Here is an 18447-nt window from a genome sequence, read left to right as displayed (position 1 = left end):
AATCGACTGTAGCACGCGTCGAGGAAGGCAAACACCCCGTCTGGCTCGGTGTGGACGTCGAGTGGCGGCCGCTCGTGTCCAAAGATGAAACGTGCCTCGCCAGCCTCCTCCAACTCGCGCTCGCGGACCGTGTATTCCTCATCGACCTTGTAGCTCTCGAGGTTGCTATACTGATCCACGGGCCTGTGTGTTGACGCGTCGAACAGACCACTCGAACGGGCTTGGACGTCGTCGAAGCAATTTTGCGGCATCCCTCTGTGCTCAATATTGGGTTTGGCTTCAAGCACGATCTCCGAGGTGGGTATTGGAGTTTCGCGATTGGCAGTCGTATAACCGCATGTCGTATCACTAGTGCTCAAGCACACGTTTCCAGACAAGACAACTTTTGACGTTGTCCACGGCCTCGTGGACGTATGTGGCAGCGTGCACCTTGCGATGGCGTCTGAAGTTGGCGTAGATGGGAGCGCTGCTGCGCTCGTGGCAACCGTCGTACACGGGTCGGAGCTTGTCGGACGGTGCCGCGCTCGTTTTGGGGCGACCTCTGAACAAGGTATTATTCGACGGCGGCGTTGCTGCTCTACTACTAATGCTGTAGAAACAACAACTTTCTGACTGGGAGAAGCGACCGTTGACGCCAAAGCAAGCCGAGTACGTGTCATGACGAGCGAAATGGTATAAGCGATGGACTAGGTACGCAGCCCTCGACGCCTGGGTGCTCGTCGCCATGGCCCAGCGCATGTGCGAATCGTCTGATGAGCTTTATGCTGGCTGCATCGAGTCGATCATATGCGACGTGCCACCAAGCCGACCGGTGACCGATATCGTGCGCTTGCGGCATGCGCGACAACACGCAAAGTCGGCCTCCGTGGTACTACGGTCATCTGGATTCGCAAACCGAACACTGTTGCTGTAGATGACGCAGCCACGCATTGCAGACTTTGTCAAGCTGCACGAAGGCAAGCGCATTCGGCTGTTTCCTCGGAGCGACTTGGACGCCAACGGCGAGGGGGCTAGCGTGCGTCTCGCCAACAGCCTCTGCATTCTCGCCAACGGTACCTATGATGGATGTCCTACGTTTGCTCATGAATCGTAGGGGTACCGTGCGTCGTCGTGCTGCCCCAGGACGCCAAGGTCGACTTGAGTCTCCTGAGTATGGTCTTGGGTGTCGCTAGAAAGAAGGTGCGCTTTGCCCGGCCCACCGAGTGCACCAGCATCTTTGGGTACGCGCCGGGGACGGTGCCACCGTTTGCCCACAACGTGGCCGCGCCCGTCTTGCTCGACACGTATGTCTATGGACTCTTTCAGTCGCAAGAACACTCTTGAATCGTGGTATAGGGCCCTCGATGGTGCAGAGCGCATTGTGCTTGGCGGCGGAACCTCGGATGTTCTCTTGGAGGCGTCGTTCGAGGCGCTTCTGGAGCTCTGCCATGCTCCGCGCGTTCTGCCTTTGGCGGTGCAGAATGACATTACGAGCTTGCAAGCGGCGCCGCAAGAGCTCAAATTTCTCGCTGATACGATGCTTGGGCGTGTTGCCAAGTGGCTTCGCATGACAGGCGTCGACGTCGTGCACTGGGACAAGTGCGACGAGAAGTCGAACATGCTCATTCAAGCGACCGTCGAGCACCGAATTGTGCTGACGCGGGACCGGAAGCTCGCCAAGCAGCGCCAAGCGCTCGCGTGCTACGTCGTCCTCAGCGACAACATTGAGGCGCAGTTTCAAGAGGTACGCTCGCGTCATTACACCCGGCCTTGCACGACGCACCTCGATACGTAGATCAAAAAGCACTTTAGCATCGAGTTCAACGAAGAGACGTTCATGTCGAGGTGAGTGCCCGTTGCCTTGAGCATCTACCATTCACATACGGTCCATAGATGCGCCAAGTGCAATGGAAAGGGCTTTCGCATCGTACCGCTGGAAGAAGTCCGGGTCGGCGACGATGTTCCGGCGCGCGTGCTTGAGACCGTGACCGACTTTTGGGCGTGCCTCCTCTGTGCCCAACTGTACTGGGTTGGACCAAAGTACAGCACCGCGCACGCCAAGATGCAAGAAATCTTCGGCGACATTGGCAGCCAGTAACGCTGTTTTGCAGATAGAAAGAATATAATCGCATCAACATTGCGCGTAGCACTGCACTAGTGTCCACAGAACGATCGCTAACGACGCCGCGTCGTCTTCAAAGGTGGGATCGACATGGGCGACGGCCACGTTTTCTACGTTGACCGATGAACATGGCTGTCATATTCGTATGTGTACCACGAGAGAAGCTTGCCAAGATCCGTCGTGTCCGCTCTTGCATGGCCCATGGGCGACATGATCCTTCAGCGACGACCGACAACTTGGCCTCGGGAGAAGATACACAGCCTTGAGTCTGGGATTTGGTGGGCACTAGATAAAGCGCTCCGTTCTAAACCAATTCGTTCGGAGATGAACAAGGTTGATCACCTTGACGCTGGTCCAAGTCTGATATCTCAGGCGACGAAGCATACACCAGCCGTTGCGTTGGTGCATACACATCTGTGTCCTCTGGTTGACTGGAATCGCTCTCGTCTGTGCAGCTGCTTAAGAAGCCTTCGAGCCTCATTAGCTCGGGGCGACGTTGGCTCGGCGCTTCTTCAATTGGTGCATCGCCATGAGGCGATGGTTGACCTTCATCGAGGTTGACGACCCTGTTGCATCCATGGGACGTCAACGGAGTTGAACAGGACGACGCAGTCGACTGGGCTTCGTCAGCGATGGTTGCTGCGACTTGTGTGAACTGAATCGTGCCGACCGTCATTTCAGGCTCGTTGTGCAGCACGATGGACGCCGGGGTGCAAGTTTCCGGGGTCGAGGGACGTTGAGCATCGAAACTTGATGAGGATGGTCGGCTGCAAGAAGACTTATGTGGCGGTGCGTGGGTTTGACCTTGAAAGTTTGGCTCGAAAAGAAGAGTATCCGACTCCCCTGAAACCGCATGCGCGTGTCGACTCGAAGCGATGGTCGTCGCTGGGGCGAATGTCTCGACAAACGTTTCACTGCGAGGCTTGCCCAAATGCCTCGCCCACTGCCAACGGCCAACGAGGTCTGACTCGGGAGCTAATCATTAGAGCGTGATGAGCATGCCAAAGGAATATGTTGTTTAAACAACCTGGAGCGGGGTGCTTCCCAACCGTGGACATCTCATCATGGGGCCCGACTTTTCGAGTGATGACACAAAGATGACCGCCTTTGAGTTTCGTGATGGTACGCTCGGAGGGTCTCTAGTTACCTTGACCTTCACCGACTGCGGGCTTGTTTGCCCTGATCCAATGAGGTTTGGCAAACGAAGCGTCTAGTCGCTCGTTAGACCCGGTGCTGATTGTGCATGAGTACCGTTGATGACTGCATGTCGTGGCTTCGCACTGTCGGTTGCACCATTCGACGTGGTACACTGCCTGAACAGCGACGTATGCCACTTCTCTGGATGCTTCGCGCTAGGTTGCAGCGGCACAACGTACGGACCTAGCGAAGTTTGTACCCGCGATAAATATGTAGCTTACCCTTCCATCCAGAGCCTAGATGGTCATCGGGGCTTGGGCTCTCAGCACGCAATATCAGTCGGTGCACTCCGCGATGATGCCAGCCCGGTGATGGATCGTTTTGGCTCGTGCCGTCGAGCATTCTTGATAACCCAGAAGCTTCCGTGCTTCGTTGAGACCATTGCAAGCTGAATCCATGTCGGTCAGCTGACGAAGATGCCATAGACGGAGCTATGAACCAAGTCGACAGTAATCACCCGGCGTGCTTGACGTGTCGTTCCCTTACGTGCGTCGTTGTAGGTGGCCATGGCGCGAGGCTCAATTGAAGCTTGGGTTGGGTATGTCGATGCATCTGCCCATGAAGGGCGCACATAGTCCCGTCCGATCATTGGCGGCGTTGAAATGTCGGAAGAGCTTGGAGATAACAAGCGCGTTGGGGACGGTTGCCACTGCATCTCGGTATCTTGGGTGGGCGACGGACGTATGGTCGTATGATTTGAAAACCGTGGCGAGGCCTCATTAAGCCAATCCCGTCCATCTAGACACACGTTTTTCTCTTTTTTACCCCATGCATCTTTGAAGAACGTACTTGGCTCGGATTGACCAAAACCATTTCGCACGGTGTAGTCTGGCGCTTCGTCTCGGAAGATTTGCAGGCCTACGTTAGCCCATCACGATAGGAACAATATATCCGTGCAATCGAGTGTTACGATTGTTGCTGACGCGGTGCGTCAGGAAAGATGGGCGCTTCGCAGCAGCTGCATAGCGCTTGATACCAAGTGCCAAAGTGTCAGTTGACCAAGTTCACCTTCCACAGTATCCTCTAGCCAACACATGTCGCTTCTCAATACCAAGAGTGAAGCATACGTCGAATGCTTAGGTTGAGTTGTGGTGATGGCGAGGGCGAGGAGTCTATCACGATTTGGGCACCAGACTCCACAAAAGTCCTACCTTCGGTGCTCGTCTTTGACCGCTTGGCGCTTGGCGGTTGATCGCGGAGCGCTCGGCCATATTGCCGCTTTTGTTGCCCCGCTAGCACACATACTTGTAAAGACTCGGCCGGACATTGATTTCATGGAACTGGAAGTTTGTCGACTTGTATTGCTTGTTGACGACGCGTCTAAGGACAAATTGACATGGAATGTGGGGAACGTACGGTTGACGTACTGGACGAGGCGATCGAGGTATAGAGCGCCTTCTCTTCTGGATTGTCATCTGTCGTCGCTCTGCTTGTCGTGTCCCGAGGACGACGGCCTTGGAAGCTGTACGGGCTGCCAGACATGGGTGTTGTGCTCACGCTGTGGCCCATGAGCATAGGCTGCGAACGTGGCGACACCAATTGCAGAGAAGCTGAGGACGCCGACGATGCCAACGAGTCGTCTTCGTCGCATGGGTACACGAAAGGTTGATCTCCGACGAGTGCACGACGTTCGGGAAAGACGTGATCGAAGAACGAGAGTCGACTTGGCGCTGGCTTTGCGCCCGAGAGATGCCCCCTCCCTGTCTCGCTGGACGCCCCATGCACGAAGGACGTTGTTGAACCTAGAAAATCCATTTCTTTCTTCCGACACGAAAGCATTGGCATTGTACGTTGGCTCGTTTGGTTTTTCGGGGAGTTCGTTGACGGCGCGACCCGCTTGCGTTCCGGTGTCATGGCCTTGCCTTGTGGGTGATGAGTACATGACATCCAGGTAGCATGCGTACCCTTTTCGTCGACTTCCTCGCCCTCGCTACATGCACCAGCAGAGCATGTCATCTTCGTGACCAAGGGAAGGCAAGATGGGAGACATACTTGAAGCAACGGATTGCTTGGTCCGGGGTAAGCATCATGCGCGCTGGGGAGCTCGACGTCGGGCGCATCGGGGACGGCTTCTTGTCCGGGACGTCGTCCTTCGGGATGCGTGCTTGATGCTTCTCCTGTCTTGCTCCCATCGCGCCGAAGCGGTAGCTTCCCGTCGGCCGCGCTAGCATCGCCGCCGGCCCTGCTTCCATCGTCGTCGTCCGAGGCTCGCGAACCATCGTCCCATGGACCTCGCGCGGGGGAGGAGCTCCTTGCGCGCCCTTGTACTGCTTCCTCTTCCGCTGGGCGAGCTTCCCATGCAGCGCGCGGTTCTTGCTGCTCGCGATCCAATTCATGCGCGCGCTCCGAGGTGAAATCCAAACTGGAAAATGGTATCTTTGGAAATCGGATTTCGCCTTTGTTTAGGCATATGGTACCTGAAACAAGGGCGCCATAACATCAAGTTGCCATGTTGAACCGCTTTATTTTCGGCATTCTGCGCACTATCGACAAACGCCATGTCCTTGAGCACTCAACGGAGCACTGCCTTGTAGCTGTACTACCCATGCACGAGAAATGACCCACTTTTCTACTCAACAACGTATCGCTCCGGGATCAGAGGCTCCGACCACGCTACGTGCAGCTACGTGTGCTCTGGCGGCGTCGTCGTTTGTTTCGGCATCTGCCGAATGCCTAAATTAATATGCCGAGCCTAACCCGGCGGATTCGGCACGTGGATCATTTGGATATTTGCCGTGTCATTGGAATGACGACGAAGCTTTTCGAGAAGGGACTGATCTGGCAGTGGGCCAGCGCGCCGACGTTCGCGGCGCCTCGCGAGTCGCGGGGTTATGCCAACTGGATGCTCATTGACGAAGCGAAAGGCGAGATCGTGGCTGTCGGGTCGGGCGACGTGCCGGGCTTCATCCGCACAAAGGCGACCACCACCGTCGACTTGGACGGCAAGCTCGTGCTTCCGGGCCTTCACGACTCGCACATTCATGTCTACCTTATCGGCGAGGTCGCTCATTACGTCGACCTGCGCGGAACGGCGTCATTTGACGAGCTGCGTGATCGCGTCCAAGCGCACGCGGCCAAGCACCCCGACATTGAGTGGATCGTCGGGTTTGGCTGGGAGCAAGACAAGCTGTCGGCCGACGCGCGGTATCCCTCCCGCTTCGACTTGGACGCGATCGTGCCAGGTCGCCCCATGTACCTCTGGCGCGCCTGCTGGCACATTGCCGTTGTCAACTCCAAGGCGCTCGAGGTTGCGGGTCTTCAGTGGGATGCGATCGATGCGGCGTGGACCTCGATCCCAGGCGGCGTCGTCGACATGGATGCCACTGGCAAGCCCACAGGCGTCTTGCGCGAAGCTGTAGCATCTCCAGGATCGATACTCGACGACTCATGTTCCCTAGGCCGTGTCGCTCGTTCACAAGTTCATTCAAGAGCAGTCGGACGGTACATTGCTGTGGGATTGCAATAGCACAACCTCCGTCGGTGTTTAGAGCTACGTAAAAAGTACCTTTTGCGCGGTCTCCAGACGTGCCTCGAATTCGGTCTCACTGGTAATCTTCCAACATATCCTATTCCTTTATGCCATCCCATATGACAGGTGTCCACACCAACGACCACAACGCGTGGTACTTGTACCAAGAGCTCCAGGCTTCCGGCCGCGTCCCACTGCGCGTATATGTGACGCCCGACCAGAACGAGATTGGCCAGACAACGATCCCCGCACCCAAGACACAGGACGGCCTCTTGAGCTGCGACCGCGTCAAAATCTTCTCGGACGGCTCCCTCGGCGCCGTACACTTGCTTCATGTATCGTCAACCATGCCTCAGCGACGTTGACTAGGAAACGGCGGCGCTGCGTGAACCGTACCGCAACACGTCCAACCGTGGCGTACTCATGGAGTCGGACGCGTCGATGCTCCACAAGATTCAAGTGGCGCATGCGGCCGGCTACCGCCTTGAGGTCCACGCGATCGGCGACCGCGCGGCGGCGCAAGTGCTGCACGCCATGGAGAGTGCCGGCTTGGAGCCCGCCGATCGTCCGATTCTGACGCACTGCCAGATTCTCGGGCCCGATCTGCTCGACCAGATGGCGCGCCTCGGCGTCATTGCCGACATCCAGCCGTCGTTTGTCATCACGGACGCCTCGTTCGCCGAGAAGCGGCTGCCACCGGCCTGCGTCCCGTACTCGTACTGCTGGTCTCTCCTCCTTTCTCCACTGCAATGCTGAAAACTAGACAAAATTGGTGTAGGAAGCGCATGATGGACCACGGCATTCTCTGTGCCGGCGGCAGCGACGCGCCGATCGAGACGAGCAACCCCTTCCAAGGATTGTACGACGCCATGCACCGCGCTGCGCCGGGGACGAGCAACTTTTTGGACTCGCCGGCGCAACAACTCACGTTTGCGTCAGCACTGCAGCTCTATACGCTCAACGGTGTGTGACGACGTTGGTTGCTAACGTGGCATGACAGGTCGTCGGGATGCGTAGGTGCCTTTGCGGCCAATGCGGAGACGCGCTTGGGCCACCTCGATGCCGGTTTTTACGCCGACTTTGTCGTGCTCAACCACAACGTCGCGACCGATGCGACCAAGTTGCTCGCGCCCGATGTCCTCCACAGCGTCTACGTCCACGGCATCAAGCGCCACGAGCGCGACGGCAACGCGCCCCCGAATTTGCCACCGGCGCCGGGACTGCCGGGGCGCAACGGCAAGATTCGCCTCTGCCGCTGCTGCCGATAAACAGTCGACAATGTTTGCACGCGTGTCTACTACACAACATGGATCGTGGTACTGTACACTAGTCTTCAAAGTCGTCGTCGCCATAGTCGTCGTCGTCGGCGTACGCATTGTCATCGTCGTCGTCGTCGGCTTGGACGTCGTCGTTGGTGGTGGGCGGTGCGGGTATCCTTGACGATTCCGGCGGAGGCCGTGGCGTGGTAGTTGGCACGTTGGTTTGTGATGGTAAAGACACTTTGGTAGCCGCCGAATCGAGCGACGGGCTTAGCAACGCAAGAGCCGGCACGTCGACAGGTCGCGCACTTGGTAAGGTGTCTGATGTGACGGAGCTTGGGGTGGAATCGTCGACACGTGCGGATGCGGAGAGCTCCGGCACAGCATCTTCTGCGTCGGGCGGAGCGACGGCTCTTGGACTCGCAACGGCTTTGAGCACCGGGTCTGCAGAGACACATGGAGGAGGCGCAGAGACATCGTTGTGGACTGCATCGTCGGTTGCGCTGGTTGAACTGGGAATAATGGTGGCTTTGATCGAGGCTGTAGCGTTGATGGGTTCAAAGTTGATGGCCCCAGCGTCTGTTGTCGGTCGAGGCGTCGGTAGATCCGCAAGAGCTGGCTCGGACGCCACGCCTGGATGGTGTTGTGGTGAGCGCGCCGTTTCGTCTTGACTTGCCTCCTCATCACGAGGTGTGGGAAGGGTCAAAGGCGGCATCTCCACAGGTGCCATCGGGTCGGCCGCTGCATCAACCTCGGCATCGGTGCTGGCACGTGCGACATCGGGTGTCACCGGTGCGTCGTCATACTCGGCAAAATACTCTTCTTCGTATTCGCAATGATCGGGTGTCACCGACGGGGTAGGGCGGGGTACGGTATCCTCGACGGGATCGGCGGTGATTGCGTCGGAGCTAGGCATCTCTGCCGCGGCCGAGGTGGTCGTCGTCGCACTCGGCAGTAGCTCGCTCTCTGCAGTCTCTGGTGGCTCTGGTGTGCTGGACGGTACATTCATAGGGCTCTCCTTCTCCAACAGCGTCGCCACCTCTTGGACTGGCGCGACATTTGCATCGGGTGGTGCGTCGTCCGCTTCAAAGTCACTCTCAAATCGCGTCGAGTCCTCAAGCGACGCTGTCGACGACGTCGGTTGCAGCTGCAGTGCCGGTGCTTCGTCGCTGGCGTTGCTGGATTTGGTAACCTCTTGGGCCGCCTCTAACTTCGGTGCCGCGACGTCCGTCGAAACTGCGAGCAGTTCCAGCTCTTCCGGGTTTTGCAGCGACCCTGTCTCCGTCACGACGTTGCTGGGTACCACGACATCGTCCACGGGCTCAAAGTCACTCTCAAAGCGCTCGGTCTCGTCCAGCGACGTGGTAGAGAGCGTATGCTCGCCTCCAGCTTGTAGCGACGTTGTCTCGGCCTCGTCCATGCGGTTGGTAACGAGTGGTGTGGACGGTTCGGACACGAGCGCGGGGTCATCGACCAGCGGTGGTGTAGCCTTCTCCACCGACTCCAAAACGACGGGTTCCGGCGATGCTGCACTCTCGGACGCTGGTTCCCGGGCGGTGAGCGGAGGGTCCACGACAGCCACCACTGTCGGTGCTTCAGGCTCGGAGGTCGTCGGTGCGGCGCTGTCGTCAACCTCGAATTCGCTGTCGAAACGCGGGTTGTCCGCCAGTGATGCGGTCGACGATGCCTTGTCGTAGTCGTCGACGAGGCCTGCCAATACTTCGTCCACCGCCGCGTCGTTTGGTACGTACTCATCGCCCTCCCAAACATCGGTCGTTGGCTCCGTGTTGGCAGCGGATACCACCACGTGTGTCGGTGCTTCGGCGTTCAATGGAGAGTCGGGGGCGACCAATGGCGCTCCGTCAGCGTCGTTTGGTATGACGCCTGCCGGGGCCACGTCGACGGGCTCGAAACGAGGCGTTGAGATCTCAGCGCTCTCAGCGCGAGGACTTGGCGGATTTGTAATAATGGTTTCGACAGCGACTGGTGCGTCGTCGCTTGTAAGTAGGCTTGCATCCCTCGGGACTGGCGCGGCTTCACTCAGAGCGCTATCCGGATTACGATCGTTTGGAGACACTGTGCCGACGCTCGCCAGCACTGATGGCGCCATATCGTGCGCATGGGTTGCTGCATTGTCCTCATGAGCAATGCCATCTTGGCCACACACAGCAGCGTCCGTCGAGGGATCGCTTCCCGCCGAGCTCTTTGGCGCCGGCGTATCGTCGAAACTTGGTATGGACACGGCGTCGCTCGTTGTAGCTGTGACGTCGCCATCTTCGATGTCGTCGGCCCACACTTCCTCTTCGTATTCAATCTCGGGGGGTAAGTTGGATGGTGTGTCGACGGCCAAGACAGTGGCGACAGGCGCACGAGCAACGACGTCGGACGCAACTTTGGTGTCGTCGTCTGCTGCTTGTGCATCGACATCGATGCGTTGGCTGTCACTGACGCCAGCCTCGGGCGCTGGTACATCGATACTCTCTGTCACCGACTCGGCGGTCATTTCTCTTGGCGCAAGATCGGAGGCGTCGTTCGGTGCTACGTCGGTACCCTCCGCGACGACTTCCGTCGTTGCCTCCAATAGCGCTGGATTTGCTTCAATGGAAGCCGTCGGCGCCGGCACTGGATCGTCGGTGCACGGCGCGTATTTGTCGTCACCCGAGGCTGCGTCGCTCGGTTCTGCGGGCACACCTTGCAGGTCGCTGCGTGGCGTTGCATGCACACCAGTTGCTTTCTCTGACGAGCTGTCGTCGACATTGGCTTCCGACGAAACGCTTTCTGGCTCCACGACTGGCGCATCAAAGCCAGCACGCGAGGGTTCCACTTTGGGATCGGTGGCTGCTATGTCGGGCTGCGTGAGGCTCCCACCGGCCTGCTCGTCGGTGCTCTCGGCGGTGTCTCGCTCAGTTGTCGGCGTCTCGGTGGATTCCAGCACTGAAGCCGAGTTGACAGCACTGTCATCGCAAGTATACTCTGCTTCACTTTCTTGATGCACTGACGCGGCTGCAGGTACTTCATTTTGTTTCGACCCGCCAGGTACCGTCTCATCCACTTCCAGAGCCTTGTCGACATCTGCGAGGGGCTCGTCGACATCTGCGAGGGGCTCGTCGACGTCTGCGGGGGGCTCGATCACATCGGTGGGGGGCTCGTCGACGTCTGCGAGGGGCTGTGAATCAAGCTCGTCCACGGATGTGCCCGACCGCGGTGTATCGTGATCGACTTCGGGAGCGCATGCATCGGCGTCGACCGGTGGCTCGGACGCATCGCCGCTTTCATTGACGGCTTCTTCAAACTCGTCGTCGTTATAGTCGCCGTCGTCGTCCGGTGCCGACGTATCTAGCACGGTCTCGGTGCCGCCGCTTGCCGACGCCCCCGCAACGGCAACGTTGTCTTCCAATGTGGCGCCTTCGTCTTTGGCGCCATCCTCGCTCTCGCGCGCAGACTCTGGCATGTCGTCGTTGTGCAGAAGCTCCAATTCAGCGTCGAAGCGCGGCGTCTCCATATCCAAATGCATCGGGTGCTCGCTCACCGCCGTCCGGTCGGTCGGGATCGTTGGCTCCTGCGCCATTGCCGGGGCCGACCGGGATGTGCCAAAGGCATCCATTGGGTGCAAGACCGGTTTCAGGTCCAACGACGCAACGTAGCCCTGTAGGTCTTGTCCGCTATCACTGGACGTCGGTTGCGATTCGGCGTTGTTGGATGTCGGGTGGAGGTCGGGGTGAGACGCTGGGTGTAGCTCCGCGTTGGAGAGACCACGGTCCAGTGATTTCCGGCGGTCGCTCTGAATCGACGCGCGGCGCTCCATTGAGTTTCGGCGCATTTCGAGCATGTTGGAGCTCGAGCTCGAGTTTGATCCTCGCCGTCCGAGCCCTGCGACCGAAAATGTGTCGGGCTCTGGCGTCGCCGGTTTGGGCACGACCGGTGGCTTGGGGGTCGTGGGCTTGGGCGGGATCTCGGCCGCGGAAAACTGAAGACTCGGCGGTGTCGCAGCACGCACCGCGAGCACGTTGGTCGCGCTGGGCGGTCGACAGAGCGCTTCCTCTGCCGTTCGAATCATCTCGTGGAGCTTGTCCGAGAAGCTGCGACGGCCTGTCTCGGGCGGCTTTGTCTCGGCACTTGTCGGCGTCAGTACCGGCGACGCTGGCTCATGAAAGAGCTGAGCCGCGAGCTGGTTCATTGCCCGCTGGTCCAAAATCTCTTGGTGGTTGATCTTTTGAAGCGACTGCTGCCGCACGGTCAGCGTCTTGAGCTTCTTCTTTGTCGTCGACTTTGGTGCCCGCGTCGTCTCGGTCGTCGTCGGCTTGGCGTCGATCTGAACCTTGTACTTGACGATGGGCTGTCGTGCCGCCCGAGGCAGCTCCTTGGGTGGGCGCCCCGACGCGGGCTTAGCAACCACTGTCGACGGCTCTTGGGCAACTCGTGTGGGCTGCACTTTGGGCGGTCGCGGGCTGCTGCGGACCGATACCGCTGGCGAGCCAAATGTCTTTGGTGGGGAGCTCGTGCGTGGCGACTGCGGCGTCGCTGGCTTTGTTTTTGGCGACGACTTTTCTTTGGCGTACGCTGCTTTGGACGGCGGAAAATGCATCTCGCGCAACGTCGAGACACCGTACGTCTGCATGAGGATGTTCTCGCGCTCAACCGTGCGCGCGCTGGGCGATGGCATCGGCACTGTCTTCTTGGGCGTCGCTTGCAGCAGTCGCCACTCGAGCTTGTCTTCAAACGGAATGAACCGGTGGTGCTTGACGAGCCGGTCGGGGCTCGACGGTTTGAGCGGCGTCCGCACCGGGTTGGACGCCACCACGGTCGACGCTGCATTTCCAAGGGGCGACGTCATGCGTGCCATGACTTGCATCTTGCTCAAGCTCGCGTTCACGTTGGCACTGAGTTTAGGCGCGGGCGCAATGCTGTTGCGCGAAAACGCCTGGCTCTTCTTGGTTGGCGTCGGCGGCTTGAGCAGCTGCTTCTTGGAGCTCGATGGTGCCATGACAGCAGTGTGGCTCGACGGCGCCGCGGTCGTCGAGGACGTCGAGAGGATCGCTGCAGCTTTCTCATGGACCTTGGTCGGGCCGTTGGTCTTGATGGTTGCCAGGGCAATCTCGCGCGTCGCGACGGTCGAATAGTGCGATATCCCTACGCCACGTCATACAATGGAAAGCACGCGGCATTGCTACCATTGTCGTTGGGGTACTTGGCCATGACTGTCGAAATATCTGTGAGCGCTTCGGTCGCGCGCAGTACCTCGGCACATTTTCGGTCCTTGGCCGCCAAACTAGAAACAGAATCAGCGACACAGTTAGATCTTGGCAGAGGACCAGAGAACTAGGGTGCAGGCGGCGCAGGCCACCTTTTGATCTTCGTGCTGGTGGCCTTGGCGAAGCAAGATGACGAGCAAATGCATGGCGGTCGAGCCGTTCGTAGCATCGACGGCGCTCATGAGCGCGAGCACGCGCTTGTCGCTGGTATCGGCAAGCCGCAGTAGGACTACACCACCATTGGCGCCCAGATCGTAGAGGCACCTGGACGTACCTTCGCATGCATAGTAGTGGACTTGACGCGAATAGTGGTTGAGCGGCTGGTGCAAGAGCAAGACGGTTAGAATCAGCTGGGCCAACTGCAGCTGCAGCATGCGGTCGAGGCCGGCGCCGCGCGCAAACGTCGCCAAGACACCGCACGCCGAGGCCTATGCAATGTGCTTCGGCGTGTGTCGCAGCGCGATGCCAATGGTACCTGAAGCACGGCGTCTTGGGGGCATAGAACCATGACGTTGGCGACGACACCCAGGACGTCTTGTGACAAGAACGTGTCGAGCGCCACGTCCGAGACGGAGCAGAGGCGACGGATGATGACGAAGCAAAAGCACACCAGGATCGAGTGCTGCACGTTGTCTTGAATGCACTGCAAGAGGCGGCCTTCGCCACCGTGTTGCGCGCAAATGTCGGTCGTCACATGCGGCGCCATGCGCAGTTGGTGCAAGAGCTGCGCAAGCGTGTTCTTCTACACAGCGTATTGACTCAGAGATAGCAAAAAATGCATTTCCGAGCCTACGACGACAAGAAGCTTGTCGTTGTTTGTCACGGGCTCGGCCAACGTGCTCAGAAGCGCTTGCACCTCGACGTCGCAGTGCAGCAGCGTCGCTAGCGGCTCATCGCCGTGCGTCGTCGCCTCGTCCATGCTCTGGCGTGCGCTCTCCCGGTGTGGCGGCGGGCGCGGGTGGCGCTCCGCCGCCGTGATAGACGCGATTGGCTCGACGGTCTCCGTGACGCTAGGCTCGTGTACGGGACTTGGTGCAGCGGCAACAACCTCGAGTCTTGGAGCGTCGTCTCTTGTCACTGTCACTGTTGTCACTTCTACAGAAGGTGTGGCTTCAACGAGTGGCACCGGCGCTTCACTGCTGCGAGGCATCGGTGTCGTCAGCACCGCGGGCGCGTCGGTTGCAGGCTCATCGTCGTTCTCGGCAATCGAAGGCACGTCGCCGCCGATGAGCGACGCCTCGGAGCGGGCCGAGTATGGCGCCCGGTCCTCGTCCATGATGAACGCATACGAGACGTTCTCCTCGACCTCGCCGTCGTCGTACGCGATGTCGTACACCCGGTTCTCGTCGTCTACTGCTGTGATCGTGCCAGCGTAAAAGTCGTCGTCGCCGTTGTAGCGGGCGAGCACACGCGACCCGACGGTCCATGTCCCGACCTCGTGCAGCCGGAGGAGGTGCTCGGGCACGCTCTCCTCGACCTCGCCGTCGTCGTAGCGCACGGTGAAGAGCCCGTCGTTGGCGTCGACGATCGTGCCGGGAAACCAGACGTCGCCGCTCGCGTACAGGCCGTCGACCCGGACGCCGACGCGCAGCTGCATTGGTTACACTGCGGTTTCTTGTCGGTTGTGGCGCGACACGCGTTTTTTCGTTCCAGTGTCTGCTTCCTGGATACAGGATTTTCGTAGACAGGCCATCCATGACGTGGCAGCGTGTATGACCCGTGCAGTAGCTGCGAACGTTGCGCGTCGACGACGATCGATGCAGTGTCGACCATTGGCCAATGCGATACAACTGTGTCAAAGACAACGTGACGGAGTCGGGTTGAACGACGCATCTCGTTGACAGCCGACTGTTTGGGCTACAAGTGGTGTCAAGAGGCGTCGAATGTAGCCTGTCGTCACGGTCCTCCACGTCGCTGGCGAAGAGAATCTAGAAGGCAAGTGCAGATGTAAAGCCTCGTTGGCGTGGCTCTCTCGACCCAACGGTCTCTACTTGCCAGTGAGCTAGCACCACATGTTAGCTCAACGAGCAAATGAAAATGCGGATCCAACCGACGCCATGAACTTCGCTTTTTTTGAGGGACGACATCCGGATAAGTGATGGAAAACTACTTGGCTCTTCTTCCGCACCGTTGGCACGCTGCATTGTCATGACGTGCGTTGCTGGTGTTTGGTGAATTGCGCCTTGGAAATGGGCGTAAACTGCATGAGAAAGCGGTGGTATGCCGCGAGAAGATCGTCGGGCGACTGTTTGAGCACCTCGGCGAGCCCGAGTAGACGCCGTCTGGTCTCGGCTGGCAGCGCGTGCAGGCGTGACGTCTTTAAGTACGCGCGCAAGATCGGTCCTTTTCCAGCCGGTGGCAGCTGCACCACGTCCGAGGGCGGGATCGCATAGTACCGGATCGCACGCTGTCGATCGAGGACGACGGCCGACGACGCGATTTTGTAAAACGACGTCGCGTCCGGCGGGTCGTACTCGGACGCCACGAGCGCCGCGTACCTACAGGTCCGTCAGTATTTTGGTGCGATAAAAGTGCAGTCTTCACAGGCTATGAAGGGCAAACGGTCCATGGTTGGGCACGAAGTTGACCACGTCATTGGCGGCGATTGGCACCTACGCGCAGGGTCATCAAATGCGTGCGCTATAGGGTGCATACCGTGAAGACCTCGATAAAGTGGCCGATGATCGTCGAGACCGAAGCTGTGCGCTGACGCTTGTGGCCCAAAACGGTGCGGTAGAGCGGCAGCATGGGCGGCGCCACCGCAACCGCGTCGTCCGGAAGGGCGATCGTGTTTACAGGCAGCGGTTCGTCGGTGGGCAGCGGCGGTGCGCCGTCAAACACGATCACGTCGTAGGTGCCGGGCGGGAGGCAGCCAGCGACCGGCACGTGGTCGCCGTCGCCGTCGCGCAGGAGGATTCGCGTCTCGGCAGGTAGACCCAAGACCGTCTTGGCGCTGGCCTCGACCATGCGATCGGAGGTGCCATCGTACCACACGAGCCTGCTGGTGCGCCCGAGCCAGCGCAGGTCGATCCGCCGCTTCATGTTCAAAATCCGGATACCAATCGTCCATCCCATATGGCCCAAATCCTAATTAGGCTTTTTTGCACCAAGACCATGGCGAGCAGCACGAACGTGAGCCAGCTCCTGCCGCACAGCGCGGGCCTCCTGAGCTGGAGCAGCTGCGGGCGGTACCTCGGTATCGCCAAGGACACGCGGCTCAGCATCCGCGACGCGACGCTCAACATGGCCGTCGTCCAGGTCTACACGTGCGTCGACCTCATCTCGAGCGTGCAGTGGGCGCCGTCCGACTCGTCCGATGGCCTGCACCTCGTGCTCTGCGCCATGTACAAACGCGCGCTCGTCCAAGTCTTCTCCGTGACCGACCCGACGTGGCAGTGTACATTGCGCACCTATGGCGTCGCCTCATTGCGGCCATGCTTAGGCAAGATCGCCGAAGGGATCTGCGGGCTCATTGGCGCCAAGTGGACGCCCGACACACGCCACATCATCACGGTGCGACGCCTCCCCACGCTGCTCCTACGGACCTTGGCAGTAGATTTCCGACTTTCGCATCCACGCAACTGTCTGGTCGCTCGTTGATGCGTCCAAGTATGTGATTCGCCAGCCCAAGCTCGGGACCGACGGCCTGACCTTCTCACCCGATGGCGCGTACTTGGCCGTGGCCGAGCGCGCCGACTGCAAGGTACAACAGGTCCTCTCCAGCGGCGACGCGTGGCTAAAGGATGGTAGGACATGCTGGGCATCTACAACGTTGGGTCGTGGGAGATGGTGTCGCATTTCGATGTGGCGAGCTACGACCTGGTCGAGGTGCAGTGGACCTCGGACGGCCGCGCGATTTGCATTCGGGATACGTTCCTCGAGTACCGACTGCTGTTTTACGCTCCGGACGGGTCGCTTCTCCAGTCGTACGAGGTACTTCCTGGCGACTCCGACGGCGATCGAGACAAATATGGCATCTGCAGGCGTACCAGCACGCACTCGGCGTCAAGAGTCTAGCGTGGTCCCCCACGGGGCAGTTCCTCGCTGTTGGGAGCTACGACGAGCGCGTGCGCATTCTCAGTCACATGCACTACAAGCCCGTGGCCGAGCTTGAGCACCCGAGCAGTATTGCTGCGTCGCGCGCCCGATCCGACCCGGTAACCTGATATACCGTCGACAGGATACGCGAAGACAAGGATATGATCGAATATGGGGCTAGGTGATGGTGTACGAAGAGGTAGCCCCAGGACGAGCGAGCAAGTCCCTCGTGTTCCAAGCCGCAGCACTGCCCCATGTCGTCACGACCGTGCAGCCTGACCCACTGTATGGAAGCGCGTCTGGTTTGGCGGCTGGGACGTTGACTGGATGTAGGAAAGAGTCGCCGCGGCTGGGCGTTGGTGCCATGACCTGGAGCCATGATGCAACGCTGCTTGCGACGCGAAATGACAATATGCCGCACCACATTTGGATCTGGACGACGCAGACGATGGAGCTCCACACCGTCCTCGGTACCAAATGGACGTCGATGCCAGAATTCGATTCTGGATTTGATGGTAATAGTGTTGACCAAACCGGTCAAGACCTTTCGATGGAGCCCGAATGCGTGCACGCTTGCATTCGCCTGCGCCAACAACCGCGTACGTACTCGTGCACAAGCAGGGTATACATAGAAGCGATGGTGTGCTGTAGGTCTGTCTCTGGTCGTCGGCCGGCGTGACGTGGTAGATATTTGTTTTTCTTTTATTTAAATGACCTTTTTGGTAGGATCGAAGTCGCCGACGGTAAGCCACTCGGCAGTTGAATGTGCGCACACTGATGGGACCGCTCTCTCTGCAGAGGCATTGGCCATCTTGAGCCTTCGGTGGCACCCGACGGACGGCCGGCATTTGCTCGCGCTCGGCAAGTCAGATTTTTGCTGTCTCTATTTCCCCGACGCGACAGCTACGACGTCGTGAAGAGTCCCTCTCGAGGGATTTATACTAGTAGTAGACGCCTCAACCCCAGCATCTCTCCCTTTGCAGGCTCCAGTGTAGCCAAGTTACCACCAAAATACTAGTAGAGTGTAGGAGTTTCATGTGATTTTGTTTTTGACGGTCCTTCTTTATCCAAACTCCGTTGATCATCGACGCTGCGCAAGCCAAGGGTGCCATAAAACGATGTCTTCCTACG

General features: G+C 59.0%; 6 protein-coding genes across 7 annotated transcripts in view; 3 read left to right on the top strand and 3 right to left on the bottom strand.

The window, feature by feature from the left end:
* SDRG_02977 (hypothetical protein) overlaps positions 1-2143 on the top strand; it is a gene marked incomplete at its 5' end in the record, with an annotated part of 3535 nt that extends 1392 nt beyond the window's left edge. Inside the window, 11 exons of the mRNA XM_008608590.1 lie at positions 13-161; positions 207-297; positions 353-411; positions 458-550; positions 596-648; positions 691-868; positions 914-1052; positions 1094-1283; positions 1336-1723; positions 1775-1824; positions 1873-2143. Of these exons, the coding sequence (XP_008606812.1) occupies positions 13-161; positions 207-297; positions 353-411; positions 458-550; positions 596-648; positions 691-868; positions 914-1052; positions 1094-1283; positions 1336-1723; positions 1775-1824; positions 1873-2077 (1595 nt within the window). The 3' untranslated portion in view covers positions 2078-2143. The remainder of the gene's footprint in view (positions 1-12; positions 162-206; positions 298-352; positions 412-457; positions 551-595; positions 649-690; positions 869-913; positions 1053-1093; positions 1284-1335; positions 1724-1774; positions 1825-1872) is intronic.
* Positions 2144-6040: 3897 nt separating this feature from the next.
* SDRG_02976 (hypothetical protein) lies at positions 6041-8091 on the top strand. Its single transcript, XM_008608589.1, has 7 exons — positions 6041-6653; positions 6697-6739; positions 6787-6846; positions 6894-7087; positions 7137-7492; positions 7546-7730; positions 7785-8091. Exons 1-7 carry the CDS (start codon positions 6045-6047, stop codon positions 8033-8035), a joined length of 1698 nt encoding a protein of 565 aa, XP_008606811.1. The 5' UTR covers positions 6041-6044; the 3' UTR covers positions 8036-8091.
* Positions 8092-8093: 2 nt separating this feature from the next.
* SDRG_02975 (hypothetical protein) lies at positions 8094-14197 on the bottom strand (the record flags this gene model as incomplete). Its single annotated transcript, XM_008608588.1, has 6 exons — positions 8094-13156; positions 13198-13295; positions 13339-13507; positions 13553-13706; positions 13754-14020; positions 14072-14197. 6 exons carry the CDS (start codon positions 14195-14197, stop codon positions 8094-8096), a joined length of 5877 nt encoding a protein of 1958 aa, XP_008606810.1.
* A 170-nt stretch (positions 14198-14367) lies between these two features.
* Positions 14368-14875, bottom strand: SDRG_02974 (hypothetical protein; the record flags this gene model as incomplete). Its single annotated transcript, XM_008608587.1, has 2 exons — positions 14368-14373; positions 14405-14875. The coding sequence occupies 2 exons, from the start codon at positions 14873-14875 to the stop codon at positions 14368-14370; spliced, it is 477 nt and encodes a 158-aa protein (XP_008606809.1).
* Positions 14876-15232: 357 nt separating this feature from the next.
* SDRG_02973 lies at positions 15233-16325 on the bottom strand. Of its 2 annotated transcripts, none has more exons than XM_008608585.1 (4): positions 15934-16325; positions 15823-15890; positions 15329-15776; positions 15233-15280 (listed from the first exon to the last, which is right to left on the bottom strand). In XM_008608585.1, the coding sequence occupies exons 1-3, from the start codon at positions 16318-16320 to the stop codon at positions 15425-15427; spliced, it is 807 nt and encodes a 268-aa protein (XP_008606807.1). In that variant the 5' UTR covers positions 16321-16325; the 3' UTR covers positions 15233-15280; positions 15329-15424. The 2 variants fall into 2 exon arrangements, with proteins under 2 accessions (XP_008606807.1, XP_008606808.1); XM_008608586.1 differs by having other exon boundaries at positions 15943-16325.
* A 47-nt stretch (positions 16326-16372) lies between these two features.
* Positions 16373-18376, top strand: SDRG_02972 (hypothetical protein). The gene is made up of 11 exons (XM_008608584.1): positions 16373-16675; positions 16721-16791; positions 16835-16981; positions 17029-17211; positions 17262-17435; positions 17498-17601; positions 17650-17786; positions 17839-17915; positions 17968-17999; positions 18043-18059; positions 18115-18376. The coding sequence occupies exons 1-11, from the start codon at positions 16393-16395 to the stop codon at positions 18231-18233; spliced, it is 1344 nt and encodes a 447-aa protein (XP_008606806.1). The 5' UTR covers positions 16373-16392; the 3' UTR covers positions 18234-18376.
* The last annotated feature ends 71 nt before the right edge of the window (positions 18377-18447 follow it).

Source organism: Saprolegnia diclina (assembly GCF_000281045.1).
Source record: "Saprolegnia diclina VS20 unplaced genomic scaffold supercont1.7, whole genome shotgun sequence".
NCBI classification, from domain to species: Eukaryota; Oomycota; class Saprolegniomycetes; order Saprolegniales; family Saprolegniaceae; genus Saprolegnia; species Saprolegnia diclina.
This window is presented reverse-complemented; position numbering and strand designations above follow the sequence as displayed.